At 42.4% G+C, this 26,913-nt stretch overlaps 1 protein-coding gene across 3 annotated transcripts; it reads right to left on the reverse strand.

Annotated features, from left to right (window-relative positions):
• Window positions 1-540: 540 nt before the first annotated feature.
• Window positions 541-26,007, reverse strand: mpi (mannose phosphate isomerase). Of its 3 annotated transcripts, XM_061720795.1 has the most exons (8): window positions 25,955-26,007; window positions 25,725-25,852; window positions 9,230-9,430; window positions 8,597-8,738; window positions 7,840-8,013; window positions 6,304-6,477; window positions 5,138-5,346; window positions 541-3,409 (listed from the first exon to the last, which is right to left on the reverse strand). In XM_061720795.1, the coding sequence occupies exons 1-8, from the start codon at window positions 25,968-25,970 to the stop codon at window positions 3,191-3,193; spliced, it is 1,263 nt and encodes a 420-aa protein (XP_061576779.1). In that variant the 5' UTR covers window positions 25,971-26,007; the 3' UTR covers window positions 541-3,190. The 3 variants fall into 3 exon arrangements, with proteins under 3 accessions (XP_061576779.1, XP_061576782.1, XP_061576780.1); XM_061720798.1 differs by lacking the exon at window positions 25,955-26,007 and having other exon boundaries at window positions 25,682-25,764; XM_061720796.1 differs by lacking the exons at window positions 25,725-25,852; window positions 25,955-26,007 and adding an exon at window positions 25,569-25,613.
• Window positions 26,008-26,913: the final 906 nt, after the last annotated feature.

Raw genomic sequence — 26,913 nt, forward strand, 5'->3', positions numbered from 1 at the left:
TATGCTAATTAATGTTAAGTAATACATAATAATGGTTATTTAACTATTATTAAACTGTTAATTAATGCTTAATAATGCATTAACTAACTGTTTATTAATGCATTAACTAATATGCTAATTAATGTTAAGTAATACATAATAATGGTTATTTAACTATTATTAAACTGTTAATTAATGCTTAATAATGCATTAACTAACGTTAATTAAGGGACCCTTATTGTAAAGTGTTACCTAGTTTACAATTTAATGTTTCTACATTTTGTGGCACCAGAGCTGATAAGCTTTGTTTTGATCCAATGAAGCAGTCAGTGAAAAGAAATATATGTCCATGTTGGAAGAATGGACTTGGGACAATGAGTTTTAGTTCTCTTTTTTAATTCATCTGATGGGGAAAAAGTATCGGAATTGTATCGGGAGCCAAAAAAGGTGATCGGATCGGGAAAAATCGGGATCGGCAGATATTCAAACTCAAGTGATAGGGAACTAAAAAATCCTGATCGGGACAACTCTTAGTTCGGATCCAAGAAAGAGCCGCGGAGCCACAGCAACCAGGACTTTATTAAACACATTCACATGCTACAGCAGAAAGACACACCAGGATCCCACAGGAACCAGAACAGAACCAGCTCCGGTAGATCCAGGCTGAGAGAAAGATCCGGGTAGATCCGTCGTTCCAGCTCTTTATTGTACCAGTAACCGTAGAAACCGTCTCGGGCCGGATCCAGAACCCCCTCCAGTCTGGCGAGCTTGAAACGCTAGCAGCTAGCCAAGCTAGCTGAGGGTCATTTTGGCTTATAATAAATAATAATAATAATAATAATAATAATCATCATCATCATAATAAATACATTAATAATAATCAATTCCATAATTTGTAGGAAAATCTCAAAAAAACAAATGTTTTCTTGCAATTTATTATCATTAATAATAATAATAATAATAATACATTATTAATTAATAATAATAACAATAGCTATTAAGAATTATTATTATTAATAATGACAATAATAATAAATAATAATCCATAATTTGTAGGAAAAACTCAAACAACAAATGTTTGCTTGTTATTAATAATAACAAATTCCATAATTTGTAGGAAAACTTAAAAAAACAAACATCTTTCCTTTTAACTAATTATCAGTAATAATAATAATGAATTAATTATACCAAGAATAATTAATAATAGCAATAATTATGAATTATTATTAATAGTTATTATTAATAATGATAATAAATACTGTATTTTCCGCACCGTACTCATATCGTACTATAAGGCGCACCTTCAATAAATGGCCTCTTTTAAAACACCCTTCATACATAAGGCGCACCGCATTATAAGGCGCACTAAATATATGGTAAAATACCGTACTATAGTGGCTGGGGTTGAGTTACGTATCTACCTGATGGAGCTGCGCTACAGGAAATGCTACAAAATCCTACAGAAAATGCAAAAAAAAAGTACCGTATGTCAAACTTTATTAACAAAATAAAAACCAGCTTTGCTCCGTCTCGTCAAAGTCTCCATTATGCGAGTCAGCGTCGCTGCTGTTGTCTTGAATGTCTGACGATTCCTGACGTTTTTAGCGCCATTAATTCGGCGACACCAACTACATTACCCACAATCCCCCTGACTACATTACCCACAATCCCCCTGACTACAGTAACAGAAATTACAGTAATGATCATATATAAGGCGTGTTGGTTTTTGAGAAAATTAAAGGCTTTTAGGTGCCTTATAGTGCGGAAAATACGGTAATAATCCATAATTTGTAGGAAAAACTCAAACAAAAAAATGTTGGCTTATAATTATCATTAGTAATAATAATTTAATAATAATAAAAATTATTATTAATAATAATTATTAATAATGATGATAACAAATTCCATAATTTGCAGGAAAACTCAAAAAACAAACATCTTTCCTTACAATAATTAATTATCAGTAATAATAATAATAATAATTAATGAATAATACCAAGAATAATTAATAACACTAACAGTAATTATGAAGAAGAGTCGACCAGTGTTGTCTACATTCAGAGAATTAACGGCTGAAATACTAAAGTGTTTACAGTGTAACATAAAAGGACGAGACCCGAGACCAGATCCCAGAGCTGCTCCTTATGGGGCTAGAACAGTCTCATAATTCACAAATGCACAGACCGATTCACAAATGCACAAGACAAAATTCACAAATGCACAGGACAAGATAGAAGAAAAGCAGAGCAGTGATCTCCTCTCCATCTGTGTTGCTGTCTTGTTTATTTATCTTTATTCCACCAACTTGAAATATTTAATCACTTTTCTAAGCGAATGGCGCTAACGCAGCTCAAACAGTCAAACAAAGGTGTATCCGCCCCTTTAATCTGATTGGTTCACGAGTACATCGTCCCCCACGTGGGTGCGCTCTTGTGATTGGCTGAAACAAAGGAAGACATCTGATTGGTTGCAGATCTTTCGGTTTAAAAAAAAAACATTTGTGGATCGAGTCACGTCAGGGGAGTCTCAAAAGTCTCAAAAGTCACACGTAAATGCAGCGCAGCTCACAGACAAAAAAACGTTCGTAAATCAGGTTATATTTGTGTGTGCATCAAAAATACATTTGTGTATCTTGTCCTACGCACTTGTAAATTGTTCTGTACATTTGTGAATCGGTCTGTGCATTTGTGAATCGGTCTGTGCATTTGTGAATCTTGTCCTGTGCATTTGTGAATCGATCTGTGCACTTGTGAATCGGTCTGTGCATTTGTGAATCTTGTCCTGTGCATTTGTGAATCGATCTATGCATTTGTGAATCGGTCTGTGCATTTGTGAATCTTGTCCTGTGCATTTGTGAATCTTGTCCTGTGCATTTGTGAATCGGTCTGTGCACTTGTGAATCGGTCTGTGCACTTGTGAATCTTGTCCTGTGCATTTGTGAATCGATCTGTGCATTTGTGAATCGGTCTGTGCATTTGTGAATCGGTCTGTGCATTTGTGAATCGGTCTGTGCATTTGTGAATCGGTCTGTGCATTTGTGAATCGGTCTGTGCATTTGTGAATGATGAGACTGTTCTGGCCCCAGACCTCCTCGGGGGCTGCTGGACCTGAAGAACTGCTGGTAGAACTGCTGGTTTCTCATCAGGACCCTGAGTGTTGAGGATGTTGTCGGCGCCGCCGGGACAGGAAGTAGCTACGGGACAGGAAGTAGCTACAGGAGGCTGCAGGCCCGGAACAGCGTCATCCCCGACGGCGAGGAGACCTGCAGCGACAGGCTCTCATTGGCCGAGACGAAGAGGACGGAGCCCCGCCTCACGGTGATGTCAGAGTGGGCGGCGGCCGCCGTCGCCACGGCGTCGCCCTCGACGACCAGGATGATGCTGGCGCTGTCCAGGGCGGCCACGGAGTACTGCTTCCTGTTGGCCGGGACCTGCGGGGGAGGGGGGATCAGACCTGGTGACATCATCACATCACCGTGACATCATCACATCACCACGGGGCGACCGTGACGTCATCACATCGCTCTGGCGTTAATATATTAATAATTTAGTCAAACTGTCTTATGTTGACCAAAAAAAACTACCAAAGGGCTAAGAAACCTTTTATTTTATGTATTCTAGCCTTTAGAAGCAAAGTGTTGGACATGGAAAGACTTTAATTTCAACTTACAGTCTTGATTTCTTAACGTTGACCGCATAGTTTGAAACAAAGGAACCTCCATAATGACTCAAATACCCAGCATGCTTTGCATTTACGGCCCTCCGTGATCAGGAACAGCCTCCCCATTGCTGCTGATGTATTGCAGGCTCTGTGAGCTATAAGAGCTCCTCTCTATGGGCCTGCCCCATGAAGAGCTACTGCCTGGCTATGGGCCTGTCCCATTATCCTGCCTGAAGAAGCGTCTAGTTGCCGTGGCAACCACAGTCTCTGCAACCAGTGACCCGCCAACGTTCCGAGCCCCAGATGAGCCGAACCAGGGACCCTTGCACCCCCCCGACGTGAACGACCTGGAGCTGAAGGAGGCCCAGCTGCTGTACCCATAATGCACCACTCATCCACACTGAGACGAGGAGAGCAGGAGAGAGAGAGTAGTAGTTAGAGTTAGAGTTTTGACTTTGTCAGCCATCTTTCCCGTTTCCTCACACGGGGCACCATCTATGTTGTGCCAAAAAGGGGGGCTGGTTCAGTTATTAATAATTTTCCTTCGATAATTATTAATAATTAATAAAGTAGATTACTCATCAAAATGAAAATTAATCAGAATTTATTTATCCTAAGTGTTGTTTTTCACTTGTGTAAATAAATTCTGATTCATTTGAATGAGAGAAGTTGTATGTGTTTATTTTATACATATTCGTCACAGCTGCTGGTTTAAAGGTCTGAGCTCGGACTCCTTCCTTCCTGTTATTCTGTAACCCCCCCCATCACCACGGCAACAGGCTGGACCCGCCCCTCCCCCACCCCCTACCTGTTAGGCCTGTGTTGAAAAGATACATTTTCCGATTCTTAATCGATTCTCATATTAATTCCTAAGTCGATTCGTATGTCTAAAGATCAATTTTTTTTCATCATTACATTACTTTTGTTTTTTTTTTTGTTTTTGCCCAAAAAAGGAATGTTTTGTTGGACACCAGAAAAACTGGTGCCATGTTTTTGCCTTTAAATATGTTTAAAGGTATGAAAACATTAAAGTTTTCAGTTATAATTGCATAAATTGTCTATATTTCATTACTTTATATACCGTCTTGGGGTTACATTTGCATAAAATGCTAAAAACCAAATTCTCAAAAATTAAAAAGCGAAAACGACAGAAAATTAAAAAAAAAAAATTAAATGGAATGTGGGAAAAAACTAAAACTGATTTCCTCCGTCTCTGTTTCCTCCCTGGATCTGTTTGGTAATTCTGCCCCACGATGTTTCTGAAAGCAGTTCTATCAGCATTCTGGGAGCTGATTGGTCCTTACAGCATCATTAGCTGCAATACTTGCTGTTGAATCTCAATATAATACTAGTATTAATATGTTGCAGAACTACATTCATATCATTCTTGCAACAGCTGAAAAAACAGTTTTATTAACAGTAACACAAATCAATATTGGAATCCGATCAAATCAGATGTTGATAATGGATTGTGAATCTTAAGAATGGGTTCTGGTACCTGTATCTTGATGACGGTGAAGTCGGGCACGGGGGGGTCGTACAGCGTGACGCAGGGGTCCGCGGGGTCCGGGACGCCGGGGAAGATCTTAGACGAGGCGGGGGCCGGATGGTAGTTCAGCATCTCCACCAGCGTGGACACGTCGATGAACTTGGGGGTCAGACCGGCCCGGACCGTGTTGTCGGAGCAGGCCATGCACTCCACGCAGTCTGGGGGGACAGGGGATCAATGATCAGGTCAGGGGATCAATACTCAGGTCTGGGGGGACAGGTGATCAATACTCAGGTCTGGGGGGACAGGGGATCAATACTCAGGTCTGGGGGGACAGGGGATCAATACTCAGGTCTGGGGGGGGGGACAGGGGATCAATGATCAGGTCTGGGGGGGACAGGTGATCAATACTCAGGTCTGGGGGGACAGGGGATCAATACTCAGGTCTGGGGGGACAGGGGATCAATACTCAGGTCTGGGGGGGGGGACAGGGGATCAATGATCAGGTCTGGGGGGGACAGGGGATCAATACTCAGGTCTGGGGGGGGGGACAGGGGATCAATGATCAGGTCTGGGGGGGACAGGGGATCAATACTCAGGTCTGGGGGGGACAGGGGATCAATGATCAGGTCTGACTAGGGTTTCCACCTTTCAGAAATAGAAATAAGTGACGCCCCGATTTTAGCAGCGCAGGCGCCAAAAAAAGGGAACGTCCCCAAAACTTCTAGACCAGGAGTCGGTAACCCGCTGCTCTTTAGCGCCGCCCTAGTGGCTCCTGGAGCTTTTTAGAAAATGTTTGACCTTTTTTTTCCTTTTTTCTTCTTTTTGTTCTCTTTCTTTCTTTTTTTCCTTTTTTTTTCTTTTTTCTTCCTTTTTTCTTTTCCTTTTTAATCTCGACATTTCAACTTTTTTCTCGAAATTTTGACTTTTTTCTCAACATTTCAACTTTTTTCTCGACATTTTGACTTTTTTCTAAACATTTTGACTTTTTTCTAAACATTTTGACTTTTTTCTAAACATTTTGACTTTTTTCTAAACATTTTGACTTTTTTCTCGAGATTGTACTTCAACATTAATCTCGACATTTCCACCTTTTTCTCTAAATTTGGACTTTTTTCCCGATATTTCGACTTTTTTCTAAACATTTTGACTTTTTTCTCGACATTGATCAATACCTCCGTGCAGGTAGGCGTGCGGCTCGTTGGCCCCCAGGAACATGGCCTGGCCCGGCTCCAGGACCATCAGGTTCAGGAAGTAGATGGAGAAGCAGCCGATGTCGCCGGGATACTGGGAGTGGAGCCGGAGCAGCAGCGGGCCCAGGCTGGAGGCCGTGGAGGCCCCGGAGGAGCCTGCAGACAACAGAGAAGGGAAAATTAACACCTGAGGAGCCTGCAGACACCAGAGAGGGAAAAAAACACCTGCAGACACCAGAGAGGGACAAAAAACACCTGAGGAACCTGCAGACAACAGAGAGGGAAAAAAACACCTGAGGAGCCTGCAGACACCAGAGAGGGAAAATTAACACCCGAGGTACCTGCAGACACCAGAGAGGGGAAAAAAACACCTGAGGAGCCTGCAGACACCAGAGGGGAAAAAAAAAACACATCTGAGGTACCTGCAGACACCAGGGAGGGGAAAAAAACACCTGAGGAACCTGCAGACACCAGAGAGGGGAAAAAAACACCTGATGAACCTGCAGACACCAGAGAGGGAAACAAAATATCTGAGCTACCTGCAGACACCAGAGAGGGAAAAAAAACACCCGAGCTACCTGCAGACACCAGAGAGGGAAAACAAAATACACCTGAGGAGCCTGCAGACACCAGAGAGGGAAAAAAACACCCGAGCTACCTGCAGACACCAGAGAGGGAAAAAACACCTGAGGAACCTGCAGACACCAGAGAGGGAAAAACACCTGAGGAACCTGCAGACACCAGAGAGGGAAAAAAACACCCGAGCTACCTGCAGACACCAGAGAGGGAAAAAAACACCTGAGGAACCTGCAGACACCAGAGAGGGAAAAAACACCTGAGGTACCTGCAGACACCAGAGAGGGAAAAAAAACACCCGAGCTACCTGCAGACACCAGAGAGGGAAAAAAACACCTGAGGAACCTGCAGACACCAGAGAGGGGAAAAAACACCTGCAGACACCAGAGAGGGAAAAAACACCTGAGGAACCTGCAGACACCAGAGAGGGGAAAAAACACCTGCAGACACCAGAGAGGGAAAAAAAACACCCGAGGAACCTGCAGACACCAGAGAGGGAAAAAAAACACCCGAGGAACCTGCAGACACCAGAGAGGGAAAAAAAACACAGAGGAACCTGCAGACACCAGAGAGGGAAAAAAAAACACCTGAGGAACCTGCAGACACCAGAGAGGGAAACAAAATATCTGAGCTACCTGCAGACACCAGAGAGGGAAAAAAAACACCTGAGGTACCTGCAGACACCAGAGAGGGAAAAAAACCACCTGCAGACACCAGAGAGGGGAAAAAACACCTGAGGAACCTGCAGACACCAGAGAGGGAAAAAAAACACCTGAGGAGCCTGCAGACACCAGAGAGGGAAAAACAAACACCTGAGGAGCCTGCAGACACCAGAGAGGGAAGAAAAACACATGAGGAACCTGCAGACACCAGAGAGGGACAAACACCTGAGGTACCTGTCCCCTGCCCCCCCCCACCCCCCACCTGTCCCCCCCCCCTCACCTGTGGTCCTCTTCACCAGCTCGTTCAGCTCGTCCACCACCACCTTCTTGCTGCAGCTCATCATGGAGGAGAAGCATTTCTTCAGAGCTTCTCTGCTCCGGACTTCATCTCCCACGCTGCTCCGCAGCTCCGCCGCAGGCTCCGCCCCCACCACCGCAAGGAATTCTGGGACATCTGACATGAACACAAGGTACCTTTAATTCTCATAACTCATAATTGGATTTATGATAGCAGGATTTCTCCTGATCGGAGGAGGGGGATTCCTGGTGTACCGACAAACGCGTAAGTCGTCGACAGCTGTTCTGGCTCTTTCAGAGCTGCCGGACGTGGCTGAAGGATCAAGCAAGGCGATCAACACTCAGACTTTAACGTTGGGGGAGCAAAGCCGTAAGCTGGATGTGATTCTTGAACAGAATCGCGGCTAGCGGCGTCTTTGAGCTCATTGGCAAGATTGATAACACCCTGGAGAAGTTGGAAGCTCGGCTTGGCGGGAAATGATCACAAATTCGTCTAATTGGAGTCGCCATTGATGAACCAGGGACTGAAGGCAGACGGAAAATTACTGGGCTGCCTGTTTTTTTTGTTGATTCTATAATCCGGCCTTGACAGGGCGGTTTTGGCCGATCGCTCTGGTCACAATCTCCCTGGTGGAATGTAAACAAGGTGACTCTGCCCCCACTAACCCTCCCCTCTCCCATGAACACCTGCGGATCCGGTTAGACCTTTAGTCTCTGGAGCCCCCCTCCCCGGTACTCACCCTCCAGGAAGCCCAGGACCTGGTCCAGGGGCCTGAAGCCACACAGACCCTGGAAGGGGGTCAGAGCGATGGCCATCTCCGGCTTGTGGTTCTGGTCGGGGTAGTGCTCCGGGAACCGGGCGTGGAGCCGGGCCGCCAGGTCCTGGAGGGGGAGAGAGACAGGGGTCAGGGTCCTGGAACCAGCAGGAACCAGCAGGAACCAGCAGTACTGAGGTGAACCAGTTACACGGAGGATCCTGGCACTTATCCTCCAACATGGGACCCGTAGGAGTCTAGACCCTCCTGTCTCGTCTTCAGAGTCTCTCCTTTTCATTCCTCTGAAACTCTACAATCATGGAATTGATTAACTGGTCTCTCAGCACAATTGACCAAATTTTTGCGACCAGAAGTCAGGGGGTAAGGGAGCCCTCCTGCCCCGATAGGACATTTTTTGCTGGATACACAATGGATTCCTACAAAAACTGTCGAGGACGTTGAAGATGCTTCATAATTGGATTTATGATAGCAGGATTTCTTCTAATTGACGTTATGGAACATCTCTGACACGGGTCACGGTGAGGTCCTGGTGACCCGGTTCTGGTGACCCGGTCCTGGTGACCCGGTTCAGGTGACCCGGGGTGAGCCGGTTCTCACCTTGGTGGGGTGGGCCTGGATGGACAGCGCCGTGTTGACCGACAGCACCTTGAACAGGAAGGGCAGCTGGCCCTGGAAGGCGTCCTTGACCTTTGAACCCAGGCAGGCCGGGTGCTGGGCGATCCACTGCCCCAGGGTCTTCTGGGTAATCCGGTTGTCCTTGATCTGGGCGTCGCCCTTGGGGTGAGCCCCCATCCACAGCTGCAACAGACCAATCAGAGGCTTACACGCTGGACTAGGGCTGTTCGATTTTGCCCAAAAATAAAATCTCGATTTTTTTCTCTCAAAATCCGATTACGATTATTTTGTGAATTGACAAAAGGCAAAGAAATCATTTCAAATATACTGTTTTTTTATTGAACATTTGCCCCATTGGGCTTTAAGTGCAAACTTTGCTCTTATTAAACCAAAAATGAATGAATAAAGTGCAAAACTCTGTAAAATAAGTTGAAAAAAAGTTTTAAAAAATATAATAAAATATAAAGTTTTATTTCTGAAAAAAAAAAATCAGCAAATCAGCACTTGCAAACATACAGTAAGTTATATTTACAACTAAATAAAACAAGACATTTTCTAATTAAACTAAACTGGGTCTTTGCATGCTAAATAATAATCAACCCATGAAGGAGGTAGAGGTGTGTAATGTCACTCATTACATTTGCTATTCACATTTGCAAGTTTTTTGCTGAAACACGACCCGGTCTAGCGGTGGCATGTTAGTATATCACCATGGTTCCAACGCCCCCTCCTGCACTAAAGAGCCTCTCCCATGTTAGTATATCACCATGGTTACAACGCCCCCTCCTACACTAAAGAGCCTCTCCCATGTTAGTATATCACCATGGTTACAACGCCCCCTCCTACACTAAAGAGCCTCTCCGATGGGGCACTGGTCGTAGGTATTGAGAGGTATTTCCATCAATCATTAATATGGTATCAATCATTAATATGTGTGCAGACAAGGTAAAAAAAAAAAAAAAAAAAAAAAAAAAAAAAAAAAAAAAAAAAAAAATCGATTTAGCGAGTTTCACGTTTTAACATCGTTCTAATTACATAATCGCGATTACGATTTAAAATCGATTAATCGAAGAACAGCCCTACGCTGGACGGAGCCCCGCCCCCTGAAACACCTGAAACACCTGGATGCACCTGGACACACCTGGAACACCTGGACACACCTGGAACACCTGAAACACCTGGATACACCTGGAACACCTGGAACACCTGAAACACCTGGATACACCTGAAACACCTGGAACACCTGAAACACCTGAAACACCTGGAACACCTGAAACACCTGGAACACCTGGAACACCTGAAACACCTGAAACACCTGGAACACCTGAAACACCTGGAACACCTGGAACACCTGGAACACCTGGAACACCTGGAACACCTGGAACACCTGAAACACCTGGAACACCTGGAACACCTGAAACACCTGAAACACCTGGACACACCTGGAACACCTGAAACACCTGGATACACCTGGATACACCTGAAACACCTGGACACACCTGGAACACCTGGAACACCTGGATACACCTGAAACACCTGGAACACCTGAAACACCTGGAACACCTGAAACACCTGAAACACCTGAAACACCTGGAAACACCTGGACACACCTGAAACACCTGGAAACACCTGAAACACCTGAAACACCTGAAACACCTGGACACACCTGGAACACCTGAAACACCTGAAACACCTGAAACACCTGAAACACCTGAAACACCTGAAACACCTGGAACACCTGAAACACCTGAAACACCTGAAACACCTGGATACACCTGAAACACCTGGACACACCTGAAACACCTGGACACACCTGAAACACCTGAAACACCTGGACACACCTGAAACACCTGAAACACCTGGACACACCTGAAACACCTGGACACGCCTGAAACACCTGAAACACCTGAAACACCTGGACACAACTGAAACACCTGAAACACCTGGAACACCTGGACACACCTGAGACACCTGAAACACCTGGAACACCTGAAACACCTGAAACACCTGGACACAACTGAAACACCTGAAACACCTGGATACACCTGAAACACCTGGACACGCCTGAAACACCTGAAACACCTGGGACACCTGGACACACCTGAAACACCTGGACACACCTGGAACACCTGAAACACCTGGGACACCTGGACACACCTGGGACACCTGGACACACCTGGAACACCTGAAACACCTGGGACACCTGAAACACCTGAAACACCTGAAACACCTGAAACACCTACAAATATTTGTTTACTGCAATTTATTTTTTTCACTTTAAATGGATATTAAAACGCCTACTTCAGTTATTTATATCATAGTTATTTATTTCTTGGTTATTTATTTCATACAAATAACTTTTGGACTCTTTAAATATTTTTAAAAGGATGAAAACATTAAAGTTTTCTGTTATAATCTTTATTTCATGACTTTATTTACTCTGACCCTGTAAAGGTCAGAGGTCGTGACCTGTAAAGGTCAGAGGTCGTGACCTTCAGGATGAACCTGCAGCTGCAGCTAAAAACAGACCCGGTTTGGCAGGATTCTGCAGGACCGGATCCAGAACCAGATCATTATGGGATACTGACCAATGTTCCCTCTAAACTGTGCGCGTGCGCAATCGCGCACTGCCCGCATATTCTCAGCGCACAAGAAAATCTATCCATGCAGGGCTTTAAGTGGGCCGGCACGCAGCGGTACGGAGTACCCCACTTCTCAATGTTAGCCTCTGGCGTACCGGGACCTTTTACGGCGTACCGGGACTTCTCATGAGCTCACAGTTCTCTGTTCTCTCCTTGCGACTTGGCTACAGTGGCGTCGCAACGCGACTGCCCCTCGTGAGACGTTCACTCGTAAAGCCTGATTTATGGTTCCGCGCTAAATCGACGCAAGGCCTACGCCGTATGGTACGCAGCGACGCGCAACGTACGTGTGCATCGCCGTGCACCATACGGCGTAGGCTCTGCGTTGGTGTAACGCGGAACCATAAATCAGTTTACGGAGGCAGGGCTGTACAGTGCGACAGTTTTCATCGCATTTGCGAATAAAAATCATCCGGTGCGAAGAGAAATATGTATCCACTCGCATTTGTGCGAGTGAGCTGCGCTGGGGTCATGTTAAAAAAAGTGTGAAAATCAATATGAATGTCTCTTGACCTACATCAGCCTTTCTCAGCCGGGGTGTCGTCAAAAAAATTACCTATTCTGACATTTCATATATAAATACCGTATTTTCGCGACCATACGGCCGGGGCGCCGTGTGGAAAAGCTATTAATACTATTAATACATCCATGATCCAACCGCGCGTGGCGACTGCGCCTCGACACGCGGACCAAAATCTTCCTCCGCTCAGAAGAAAGTAGTACCTTTTTGCGGTCCCGATCACGGGACTCTAGCGGGGTTTTGAGTTCTGAACTTTTAAGACTGGTGTAGAGTTAAGCCTTACCTTATTAAATTAAACCTTTTTCGGGTCGTGAGTAGGATAAACAGAGGACAACTTCTGCTGAGTTTGAGAGTACTTTAATGTCCCTCAACAGCGTAGGATTTTAGAACATCAACACAGGAGCTAGTGCTGTATCACTCCGCCCAATCTAAAACATACTAACAATTACAGATAAACTGACTAGTGTCATTATAGTCCATGATTTACATCAGAATATAAAGAATTTATTTATAAAATAATGAACCCTGAATTACCTAAATAACCTTAACAAAAAAAAATCTCCTCTTACACTTATAAGGTGAGCATGAATCAATCTTTTTTATGATGTAAAATTGTATGTATTTATTTACTTTTATTTATGTATTTAATTTTAGTTGTTAAATTTCTGGAAAAGAAAAAAGTCAAATCATACATGAGAGAAACTATTCAGTTTGTGTCTAAATATTTGTACTTGTATGAAACTGAAGATGCATAATGCAAACCTGACATTTACTTTTAGTTCAGTTTGTGGAAAATGGTTGGCCTGGCTTTCTCTTTAAAACTTAAACAGTTATAAAGCATTACAAACTGTAACAATAGGGCAAACGTACAGTATTGTTTTGTATTTTGTGTCTTTCAAATAAAAGACCATTTTTTCCAGTCATATGTTCCTCATTCAAGGTTGTTAAAAAAATACTGCTATAATATCGTATTGTTATCGTGACCTCAGTATCGTGTATCGTACCGTATCGTGAGATTAGTGTATCGTTACACCCTTACTAACTGTCCACCCGGGTGTGCTAGTAAATTTTTATTTGTGCTACTAAAATTTTTAACTTGCTAGCACCAGTGCTACCATTCAAAAAAGTAAGCGTACAGCCCTGGGAGGTCCCGCGAGTCGAGAGGAGGAGAAGTGTTGAAAGATTTGGGGAATACAAGGAGCTGAGGGGATCCCGGACACGAGAAAGTCTGAAGCCTCTGCTAAAAGCTGTCCATACCATTGCTGTGTCTACCAGCAGTACTGGAGTTGAGGGGGGATGAGGGGAGATGGCATCCCCTCCTGAAATAAAAACAGTCCAAATCATCCCCCCCTGAAATAAAAACGGTCCAAATCATCCCCCCTGAAATAAAAACGGTCCAAATCATCCCCCTGAAATAAAAACGGTCCAAATCATCCCCCCTTGAAATAAAAACAGTCCAAATCATCCCCCCTGAAATAAAAACGGTCCAAATCATCCCCCTGAAATAAAAACGGTCCAAATCATCCCCCCTTGAAATAAAAACGATCCAAATCATCCCCCTGAAATAAAAACGGTCCAAATCATCCCCCCTTGAAATAAAAACAGTCCAAATCATCCCCCCTGAAATAAAAACGGTCCAAATCATCCCCCCTTGAAATAAAAACGGTCCAAATCATCCCCCCTGAAATAAAAACAGTCCAAATCATCCCCCTGAAATAAAAACGGTCCAAATCATCCCCCCTGAAATAAAAACGGTCCAAATCATCCCCCTGAAATAAAAACGGTCCAAATCATCCCCCTGAAATAAAAACGGTCCAAATCATCCCCCCTGAAATAAAAACGATCCAAATCATCCCCCCCTGAAATAAAAACGGTCCAAATCATCCCCCCCTGAAATAAAAACGGTCCAAATCATCCCCCCTGAAATAAAAACGGTCCAAATCATCCCCCCCTGAAATAAAAACGGTCCAAATCATCCCCCCCTGAAATAAAAACGGTCCAAATCATCCCCCTGAAATAAAAACGGTCCAAATCATCCCCCCTTGAAATAAAAACAGTCCAAATCATCCCCCCTGAAATAAAAACGGTCCAAATCATCCCCCTGAAATAAAAACGGTCCAAATCATCCCCCCTTGAAATAAAAACGGTCCAAATCATCCCCCTGAAATAAAAACGGTCCAAATCATCCCCCCTTGAAATAAAAACAGTCCAAATCATCCCCCCTGAAATAAAAACGGTCCAAATCATCCCCCTGAAATAAAAACGGTCCAAATCATCCCCCCTTGAAATAAAAACGATCCAAATCATCCCCCTGAAATAAAAACGGTCCAAATCATCCCCCCTTGAAATAAAAACAGTCCAAATCATCCCCCCTGAAATAAAAACGGTCCAAATCATCCCCCCTGAAATAAAAACAGTCCAAATCATCCCCCTGAAATAAAAACGGTCCAAATCATCCCCCCTGAAATAAAAACGGTCCAAATCATCCCCCTGAAATAAAAACGGTCCAAATCATCCCCCTGAAATAAAAACGGTCCAAATCATCCCCCCTGAAATAAAAACGATCCAAATCATCCCCCCCTGAAATAAAAACGGTCCAAATCATCCCCCCCTGAAATAAAAACGGTCCAAATCATCCCCCCCTGAAATAAAAACGGTCCAAATCATCCCCCCCTGAAATAAAAACAGTCCAAATCATCCCCCTGTAAAACTGCCATCCCTCCTTTCCATCCCTTATGTCATTTCATCAATGAATGTGGTTTTACTGCTATTTCAACATTTAGAGTCATCACCAGAAAAATACCAGAAAGATATGTTCTTTGACAATTTTCACCTGATTTATCTTCTCATTACAAGCAAAAAACTGGCAGATTTTTCTACTTATTTCAAGTGAAAATCTACTTGAATCTACTTTTTTCCAGTGATGAGTCTTGTTTTAAGTGTAATGAGATTTTTTTTTACTAAAATGAGACATTTTAACTAGAAATAAGACAAATATTCTTGTTAAGATTGTGAGTTTTTGCAGTGATCCATGTTACTTATCCTGTGAAGGACAGAGTCATATTGATAAGTTCAGAAAAGTGTTTTTTATTGTTGTGTTTTGATGTATTTGATGTAAGCCCAGTGGATATTTAAAGCTTACAGAAGGCTGCATTTAACTGCTGCTATGTCATTCCTGCAGTATTTCTGCAGGTGTTTTGGTCACTGCTATTATTTGTAATATATTATATTATTTGTAATCAGCACAAATTATCTCTTCCGATGGCCAAAGCAGGACTCTCACATACTATATAACATCTAGACATCCCATTTTTCAGATTTTTGTCTTTTTTTAAGTGGACCAAATTACTTATTTAAAACACAAAGTGTTAACACAAAGTAACGATGGATATTCGGAAGTGGTTCAAGCAAAGACACGCCAGCAAGTTTACTGGACTGTCTCAGAAAATTAGAATATTGTGATAAAGTCCTTTATTTTTCTGTAATGCAATTAAAACAAATGTCATACATTCTGGATTCATTACAAATCAACTGAAATATTGCAAGCCTTTTATTATTTTAATATTGCTGATTATGGCTTACAGCTTAAGATTAAGATTCCCAGAATATTCTAATTTTTTGAGATAGGATATTTGAGTTTTCTTAAACTGTAAACCATAATCAGCAATATTAAAATAATAAAAAGGCTTGCAATATTTCAGTTGATTTGTAATGAATCCAGAATGTATGACATTTTTGCATTACAGAAAATAAAGGACTTTATCACAATATTCTAATTTTCTGAGACAGTCCTGTATATTTATGGTTAAATTTATTTTTGTTGCTATGTTTTATTTTCTGTTGCTAGATTGTCTGATGGGTGAGGTAGGCCAGACTAAATGTAGCATTTTCTTAGTTCTGCAGCGATATTGCTGCAAAAATGCACTTGAAATACACTTCAAATATTCTTGTTTTGCTAGTATCATTCTGCATGAAATTATGGGAAAATGCATAATTTGGTGTTGAATAACGTGCATGTGCCCCCCCTCTGATCTGAAATGCAGCCCTAGTCATCATTTTTTTGAACCGGCCCTGTGATTGATATTCTAGTTAAGTTCTGTGACTCGTAACCTTGCCACACCTTAGTTTCGACCAAATCGACGCCACTGCGAGCCTTTACCAATTTATGGCCTGGTATGAGTTGCATATTGGCAAAAAATTAAAATCACGTTGATGCCCCCCCGATCCTGACATCGGACCTGCAGCCCTGCCCCCCGGTGTTCAGTTCTCAGCGTAGTTCTGGTCCAGGTCCAGCCTCTGGTCCAGGTCCAGCCTCTGGTCCGGTGTTCTGCCAAAAAGTGATTGCCTGCCAGACTCTGATTTCTTCTGATTTGTGGCCGCGGGAGCGCGCACAGCAGCCCGTTGAACGATAACGCTAAAACGTCAGGTTTTCATTTGCATTTAGGATAACTGCTGTGATTGTGTGCCAACCTGTCTCTTTTATCGTTACATTCTATATTTTGGGATAACGTGCTTTTTGTACCTGTGTTTTTATCCAGTGATTTTCTAAATAAAGATTGTATTTTTATATTCAGTCGTTGTCCGTCTGAAGTGGTCTCTATAGCCCTGGGTTACAAGATTATGAAGCTCAAGAATGAAGTCATATTTAGGCAGAAACAACTTTTCATAACTGTATTTGGCCTTCGATCCATTTTTGGCAGGTGAAAATGCTTATTTTGTGTTGTAGTTGTCCTTTAAAAGAGTTAAAAGCAATCCTGTGAGCTCTAGTGTTTATATTATGAAGCTCAAGAATGAGATCAAATCATATTTAGGTAGAAACAACTCATTAACTGTATTTGGCCGTCAATCAATTTTTTTTTTTTATATTTTATTTTTCTATGTGCCACACCATAGTGGCATTCAGTATAACAATAACAAAAAAAAACAACAACTAATATACATATATAGACATAAGACAGACACCAACCTCAACATATACACGAAAACTAAAAAAGAAATATTAAAAGGACATATCTAAACAACAAACACCAACAAAACAAAGAGAGGCCTAACATGCCTTTAAATACCTTCTTACCCTCCTGTTACCTCCCTCCCCTAAACAACCCTTACACTTCACTATCTTTTATGTATTAGCCAAAGTTCCTATTTTCACAAATCCTTATTTCCATTCTTATTTCATAAACACAACTAGAGGGAGAGAGACGAGTAAACAAACAAGTACATGACAATTAGGGGTGGGCAAAAATATCGATATGGCAATATATCGCGATGAGGTAGAGGTTTATTTATTTATGGATTTTGTGATGCCCCTATATAGATTACTCCTAATATGGAGCATGTCATGCAACTAACATTCCTAACATTCCAGGTAGTCCTGAAACTGGAGAACCTGCTGATTGAGGGTTGATTGCCTGCTTGTGCTCATTGGATTCACCTGGGCCCGGTGTCTCCACCCCTGAGTATATAAGCAGCCTGCACCTCAGTCTAAAAAGATCTCTAGGAGAGAACACCTTCCCTCAGCTCTCCATGTCTTTGTTTGTGTTCTAGTTCTTCTGTATTCTTTCCATCCACACACCCTGCACTACACTATGTTTCACTCATCCATCACTCACACACACTACTGACTTACTGACTCCACACTCCATAGGATCCTTATGGCTTTTTCTGTTGGTTATGGTACCTCAGTTGTTTTTGGTTAGCTTAATAAATATTATTTGTTTCACTTCCGTCTCTTGTCCCCTATTTTGCCATGACTTAGAGCCGGTCATGACAAATGGGGGCTCGTCCAAGATGTGAGTATTGTTAAAGCTAAGTTGAGTTGAAGTTAAAGTTAATTGTTTGGCACACGTGGCTTGTGAATAGCCAATTTTAAAGTAATTGGGGTGTTTCCCCTGTGACCTCTAGTTAGGCCAATCAGATGCGTGGGTTTGGTGGGCCTGGCTCTGGATTCCCTTTTTTTGGGTTAATGCGGTTCAAGCTCCAAAACTTTTCAAGACGTGCGTGTTTTTGATTTGTTTGGCTTCCTTTTGTTTTCCGTACCTATTTTTGTTTGAACATGGAGTTGGATGCATGTGGAGGGTAGGTTCTTTTTGACATATTTGTTAAAGTGATTTATTGGAGTTGTTAAGCCTTTGTCCCCAGCAGGCTTAAGTTTTGCAGTGTTTCCCCAAGTGGTTTCATTGCATTTTTTGTTTTTCTTAGTGTGTTCCACAAAAGCTGGGCACGTGGATACCACCGGGATACCTGGCTGGCAGGGAGACTCGGGAGGGCCACAAGAAGAGAAGGTTGAGTTAGATAAGTTTGTTGTAGGCAGTTAGGGGGACACTCCCAAATTAATAGATCACTTTACCTTTGTGTCACTTTGGGCTTTATTCCCATTTGCATCCAAACGAGTAAAAAATGGCTCAAGTCAAGGATTTTTTGGAGAATCCATCAGTGCATTTTTTAGATTATTGTTCAAAGGACCAACTTTTCGAGATTGCAGAACATTACAAAATAGATGTTGGGGATAAGAGACGGAGAACTGAGACTATAAAAACAATACTGATTGCAAATTTGGAAGACATGGAGGTATTATCTGGTAAAGAAGATGAAGAGCAGCTGCCGTTGCCAATCCAAAAACCAAATCTTTCATTTGAACAGCAAAAAGAATTGATGTTAATTCAGTTAGAAATGGATAGGAACAAGCAACAAATTGAACTGGCAAAGATCAACTTGCAGAGGGAGAAGTTAGAGCTGGTAAAAGAAGGTAAGATTGACCAGAGACTTTTGGAAGGTGAAGGAGATGTGGCTTCAGGTAAGAGTTTTGATTTGGTGGGCAGTTTGAGATTAATGCCCAAATTTAATGAGAAAGACCCTGAAACTTTTTTCTCATTGTTTGAACGACTAGCAGAGTCTAGAGGCTGGCCTGATGCGGATCGGACTGTAATGCTGCAGTGTGTTCTGACTGGGAAGGCACAAGAAGCGTATTCAGCTTTGTCTGTAACTGACAGTGTAAGCTATGCTAAGGTTAAATCTGCTGTTCTTAAAGTGTATGAAATGGTGCCTGAGGGTTACCGTCAGCGTTTTAGGAATATGAGAAAAGATGATAAACAGTCATATCTTGAGTTTTCACGAGAACTGGTTAACAACTTTAATCGCTGGTGTATCGCTTCAGGTGGAAATACTTTTGAAGGCTTGTGCCACTTAATGTTGCTAGAACAGTTCAAAAACGCCATTCCAGGTCGTATAGCAACGTATCTCACTGAACAGCAGGTGAAAACTGTAGCAGAGGCAGCCGCGTTGGCTGACCAGTATGTTTTGACACACCGTGATTGGGTACCGCGGGGTATCCAACATAAGCATGTGTACCGGGAGAACACTGCACCCAGCCATCATTCCAACACACCAGGTCACGATAGCAGTGCACCTTTCACCCCGTTGGTTAAAATGGAGGATGAGAAAAGTCGGGCTGCCCGTGACAGTGACAAAACATGTCATTACTGTGGCAAAAAGGGCCATATTAAGGCAGACTGTTACTCACTCAAAAGGAAGAACATGCATGTGAAGTCGGCAGCGTTTGTGGCGCCTGTTGTGGCAGATGTCAGGTTGGTAGGTTCTCTACATGAGAGCGAGAGGAGTTTCGGCGGTGTAGATGAGGCGTATCAACCATTTGTTGAGAGGGGCTTTGTCTCTCTGGTCGGGTCCAAAGAAAAGGTGCCTGTGACAATTCTGCGAGACACAGCGGCGCTGGGCACATATGTCCTTGAGTCTGTTCTTCCATTCTCGAGTAAGTCGGCGACCGGAGATGCCATGTTGAGCCGTGGTATGGGTATGTCCATAATCTCTTCTCCTACACACAGAATTGAACTTGATTCTGGACTTGTCCATGGTGAGGTGGAGGTGGCATTGTGCAGGGCGTTCCCGATGGCTGGTGTCGATGTTCTCCTGGGAAACATGCATGCGGGTGGTCGGGTGTGGTCAAAAGTGCTGCCGTCACCATTAGTAAGTCCTGATCCTATTGTGAACAGTGAGCCAGATGAGAATGAGCGAGACTTTCCGCAGGTATTTGCGGCAGCGGCAGTGACACGTGCCAGGTCTCGTGAAATTGGAGATGAAAAGAATGAAAATCTTGAAAGTGTTTTTTCTTTGTCTGACGTGCCTATTTCTGTGTCCCAGGCAGAACTTATTGCAGAGCAGCAGGTTGATCCGTCCATCAGAGGTCTCTTTGAGGGAGTTCTGACAGGTAGTGAGGTGCAGGATAGCGCAAATGGGTATTTTTTGGATAATGGGTTGCTAGTGAGGAAGTGGGTGCCTTGTGGGGAACTTGGGGCAGGGGAACCAGTTTTCCAGGTGGTAATTCCAGCTAAATACAGAGATTTAGTTCTGAAACTCTCTCATGACCAGTCGGGGCATTTGGGGGTTAAGAAAACTTACCACCACATTTTGCAGTATTTCTTTTGGCCTAGGTTAAAGAAAGATGTTGCTGCATACATTAAAACATGTCAAATGACTGGTAAGCCAAATCAGGTCATTAAGCCTGCTCCATTACACCCCATACCTGCTATAGGACAGCCATTTGAGCACATCATAATAGATTGTGTTGGTCCTCTTCCTCCTTCTAGGTCAGGTGCCAAGTACCTATTAACTGTGATGTGCCAGGCGACCAGATATCCAGCTGCTTATCCTCTACGTTCAATAACTACTAGGGCTGTGATTAAGGCACTCTCCCAGTTCATCTCCATATTTGGAATTCCACGGGTTCTCCAGAGTGACCTTGGTTCCAACTTCTCCTCCCATCAGTTTGCTCAGGTTCTGAAGCAACTACAGGTGAAACACTCTCAATCCTCAGCGTACCATGCTGAAAGTCAGGGGGCGCTAGAGCGTTTCCACCAGACCCTGAAATCATTGTTAAGGGCATGTTGTACAGAGTTGGGCAAAGACTGGGAGGAGGGCTTGCCCTGGTTACTGCTGGCTGCTCGTGAGGTGGTGCAAGAAAGTATTGGATTTAGTCCTAATCAGTTAGTTTTTGGCCATTTAGTTCGTGGTCCACTTGCACAGCTTCACGACAACTTTACACCCCCTGACCCACCTAAAAATCTAATTGACTATGTCAATGGGTTCAGGCAGCGCTTGTATGTAGCTGGCACTTTGGCCAGAGAAAATCTGACTAAAGCTCAAGTTAAAATGAAACGATCCTATGATCAAAGGGCTGAACGCAGGGAGTTCAGTCCAGGCGATCAGGTGTTGGCTCTTTTGCCCATTATAACTTCTCCTTTTCAAGCTAAATTTTCAGGTCCACACACTGTTGTGGAGAAAATTTCAGATGAAAATTATGTCATTTCAACTCCCAACCGTCGTAAAGCTACTCAACTGTGTCATGTAAACCTGTTAAAACCTTATTATGGTCGGGACTCGGGCGAGGTTTTACCTGTGTCTTTGGCAGCCGGTGTTGGTCCTACCTTTCGGTCGGTGGCAGTGGCTGAGAGCGGGGATACCAACACATTTGACGAGACCTTGGTGTATGGCCGGTTGAAAAACACTGAGACTCTGAATAGTTTAGACAACCTTTTGGGTCATCTCCCCAGGCCTCAACGGTCAGAGTTGGCTGATTTAATTGCTAATTTTCCAGGTTTATTTGGTAATACACCGTCTCAAACACATCTCATCGAGCATGACATTGAATTGATTGATTCAAAACCCATTCTACAGCGTTTTTATCGTGTCTCTGCTGACAAACGCCGGGTGTTGGATGCAGAGGTCCGGTATATGCTGGAGAATGACATTGCAGAGCCATCATCATCTGGCTGGGCATCACCATGCATTCTAGTTCCAAAGCCTGACGGATCATTTCGGTTCTGTACAGACTTTAGGAAAGTTAATAATGTGACAAAACCAGATGCATTTCCATTGCCTAGAATGGATGACTGTATGGATGAGGTTGGATCTGCAAAATTTGTCAGCAAATTTGATTTGTTAAAAGGATACTGGCAGGTCCCATTGTCAAAGAGAGCTCGTGAGGTGGCATCCTTTATCACTCCATCCGGTCTCTATTCATATAAAGTCATGCCATTTGGTTTGCGAAATGCACCAGCGACATTTCAACGCCTTATGAATAGGGTTGTTGGTGGCCTTGAGGGCGTGGCTGTCTATTTAGATGATGTTGTCGTCTATAGTGACACCTGGCAGAGCCACATTGCCCGCATTCACTCTCTCTTTCAGCGTTTGGCTGATGCACGGTTAACAGTCAATCTTGCTAAATGTGAATTTGCTCGTGCTACGGTCACGTACCTTGGTCGTGTGGTCGGCCAGGGGGAGGTCCGTCCTGTGCACGCAAAAGTCGTTGCTATTGAGAGTTATCCAGCTCCCACTACGAAAAAGGAACTCATGAGGTTCCTGGGGATGATTGGGTATTATAGAAGTTTCTGTAAAAATTTCTCATCTGTTGTCTCTCCTCTAACTGATCTTCTTAAGGACAATGTGAAGTTTGTCTGGTCCTCCCGGTGTCAGCATGCGTTTCAAAATGCCAAAATCTTGTTGTGCTCTGCCCCAGTATTGGCAGCTCCTCGCATGGATCAACAATTTAAGTTGCAGGTCGATGCGAGTCATGTTGGGGCAGGTGCAGTATTGTTGCAGGCTGACAGTGGGGGGGTGGACAGGCCAGTCAGTTTCTTTTCTAAAAAGTTTAATAAGCATCAGCTTAATTATTCTGTCATTGAGAAAGAGGCTTTGGCACTGGTGTGGGCTTTGGTGCATTTCAGTGTGTATGTGGGGTCTGGCGTGCCTGTAATAGTTGACACAGATCACAATCCACTCACGTTCCTTAGTTCACTAAAATGTCCTAACCAAAGACTCATTAGGTGGTCTTTGCTGTTGCAGTCTTTTTCACTGGACATTAGGCACATAAAAGGGAAAGATAATGTGGTGGCGGATGCATTGTCTCGTGCTCCGGTTTAAATGTGTCCCTAATACTTTGTCCTTTGTTTTTTTTTTTAGATCCTGGCATTGTGGTCCCTGGTCTGTCCTGCTCCTTACAGCCCATATTGCTAGCTGAAACACCTGGATCCAGCTGTTGAGGGGGGAGGATAGCCCAGCGGGTGCAAGCCAGGCTTCTAAAGGGGTTGTTTAACACCAGTGTTTGAAATCTAAAATTTTGCTATGGGGAAATTTGTAATTTTAAAGTTAATGTTAAAATTGTTAAATATGAATGTACTTTCTTGAGTTTTGGGTTAATGGTCTTCTAATTTAAATTTATTCTAAATTGGGGAGCCGTGGATCCTCCTACAGGGACCACGACCTTAGGGGGGGAGGTGTGATGCCCCTATATAGATTACTCCTAATATGGAGCATGTCATGCAACTAACATTCCTAACATTCCAGGTAGTCCTGAAACTGGAGAACCTGCTGATTGAGGGTTGATTGCCTGCTTGTGCTCATTGGATTCACCTGGGCCCGGTGTCTCCACCCCTGAGTATATAAGCAGCCTGCACCTCAGTCTAAAAAGATCTCTAGGAGAGAACACCTTCCCTCAGCTCTCCATGTCTTTGTTTGTGTTCTAGTTCTTCTGTATTCTTTCCATCCACACACCCTGCACTACACTATGTTTCACTCATCCATCACTCACACACACTACTGACTTACTGACTCCACACTCCATAGGATCCTTATGGCTTTTTCTGTTGGTTATGGTACCTCAGTTGTTTTTGGTTAGCTTAATAAATATTATTTGTTTCACTTCCGTCTCTTGTCCCCTATTTTGCCATGACTTAGAGCCGGTCCTTTAAAAGAGTTAAAAGCAATCCTGTGAGCTCTAGTGTTTATATTATGAAGCTCAAGAATGAGATCAAATCATATTTAGGTAGAAACAACTCATTAACTGTATTTGGCCGTCAATCAATTTTTTTTTTTTATATTTTATTTTTCTATGTGCCACACCATAGTGGCATTCAGTATAACAATAACAAATAAAAAAACAACTAATATACATATATAGACATAAGACAGACACCAACCTCAACATATACACGAAAACTAAAAAAGAAATATTAAAAGGACATATCTAAACAACAAACACCAACAAAACAAAGAGAGGCCTAACATGCCTTTAAATACCTTCTTACCCTCCTGTTACCTCCCTCCCCTATACATCCCTTACACTTCACTATCTTTTATGTATTAGCCAAAGTTCCTATTTTCACAAATCCTTATTTCCATTCTTATTTCATAAACACAACTAGAGGGAGAGAGACGAGTAAACAAACAAGTACATGACAATTAGGGGTGGGCAAAAATATCGATATGGCAATATATCGCGATGAGGTAGAGGTTTATTTATTTATGGATTTATATCTATACTGACTGATCACTGTGCCTGTCCTTGGTTTTAGTTCCATCTTTCTTGTGTTTATTATCATTTGCCACATAATTAAAGCAACCTCATACTAAATTTAATGTTAATTTCATATGATGTAAATAATATGAAAAACATATACAAATAAGTTGTAACTTTAGCTTGTATAGTTATAATAAAACATTGTTTTGACTCAGTTTGTCCCATGAATTGTCACTATAATCTGATGAACGTGCAACTCAGATTTTAAGATCCATCACTATCATCGGATGTACATTTATACAACTTGGATTTTAAGATGTGTAATGCATTTTTACATTTTTCGGTGAACTATGTAGAATATAATAATCGGGATATCGCATAATCGGGATATCGCAATGTGTATCGTATCGTGGCTCAAGGATAGTGATGCGTATCGTATCGTGAGGTCCTTCCCAATACCCACCCCTAATGACAATACCTCCAAAGATAATAATAAAAAGTAAAAAAATAAAAATAAACAAATAAAAATAATAAAAATAAAAAAAAGTAAATAAAAAAAAAAAAAAAAACAAGTGCTCCCCGTTCAGTTGTTGACTCCTCCATATTATTATTATTATTATTATTATTATTATTATTATTATTATTATTATACTCCTCCATATCCGTCAAATAATCCATTGAGCGCCTCAGTATTAAGAGTAGTAAGCTTTTAGGTGCATTTAGATCTCTTCATGTGTCAATCCATTTTTAGCAGGTGAAAAGACCCATTTTCAGGGAGAAATCAGATTCTGGCAGGAAATCACTTTTTGGCAGAACACCGGTCCTCCCCCCACCACCAGGGTCCGGTACCTCAGCGTAGGGCTGGTCCGGGTCCACCAGCTGGTCCGGTTCTCCCCCCACCACCAACTGGTCCGGTTCTCCCCCCACCACCAGCTGGTCCCCACCCCCCCAGGGTTCGGTACCTCAGCGTAGGGCTGGTCCGGGTCCCCCCCCAGGGTTCGGTACCTCAGCGTAGGGCTGGTCCGGGTCCAGCCTCAGGTCCGGTTCTCCTCCCACCACCAGCTGGGCCACGGTGCTGCTCGGTCCCGGCTTCCCCCAGGCGTAGTTCTGCACGGCCGGGCTGAGCGGGAACACTGGGGGGTAAAGGTTCGGGGGTTCCGGTCAGAACCAGCACGGTTCTGGACCGGAGAATCATCAATAATAATCAATAATGAAGGTTTCAGCAGAACTCTCACCTCGAACTTCCTCCATGGCTGCAGACAGACGGCGGTGACGTCAGCGATGGAGCCACGCCCACACCCTGCAATCTGGCCCTGGTCACGTGACACGGGAGTGGGCGGGGCTTCCAGAGAGAGACAAATATCCTATTTCAAAAAATTACATACAAACGACTGTATAATATATAATATAATATAAATAATAATAATAATATAATATATAATAATATAATTATATATATATATATATATATATATATATATATATATATATATATATATATATATATATATATATATATATATATATATATTATAATATATATATATATATATATATATTATAATAATATAATTATAATAATAACAACAATAATAATAAAGATGAGTAAGTAAATAAAGAGAGAATAAAATAAATACATAAATAAATAAAACAGGACTCAGACCACTTATAAATAATATACCTTTACAACATTATACAATTATAAAGAATAAATCACGTAAACGACAGTTGCAGCTCGACAATAATTAGCAGAAAACATTATATTAATGTTTAATTGAATAAAAAGGGATTATTATTTTATTTTTATGCTAAAATAAGAAATAATCTCCCAACAAGTAACGGGTTGGTTTAAAATAAAAAACTTTATTAGCAAATCTTGCTATACAAACACCAACAGGGTTTACAATAGTGTGGAACAGTAACATACATGATGGAGTAAATTATAAAAATATCTAGTATGAATAAGAAGACATAATATAGATAATGAAGGTAACAGTCATAATAATAATAATAATAATAATAATAATAATAATAATAATAATAATAATAATAATAATAAAGATGAGTAAGTAAATAAAGAGAGAATAAAATAAATACATAAATAAATGAAACAGGAGAATAAAACAGGTATGAGGAATAGAATCAGATACATAGAAAACAATAAGGAAAGGTCAAGACAGTTATAAATAAAAGG

This window comes from Cololabis saira, chromosome 5 (assembly GCF_033807715.1).
Source record: "Cololabis saira isolate AMF1-May2022 chromosome 5, fColSai1.1, whole genome shotgun sequence".
Lineage (NCBI taxonomy): Eukaryota > Metazoa > Chordata > Actinopteri > Beloniformes > Belonidae > Cololabis > Cololabis saira.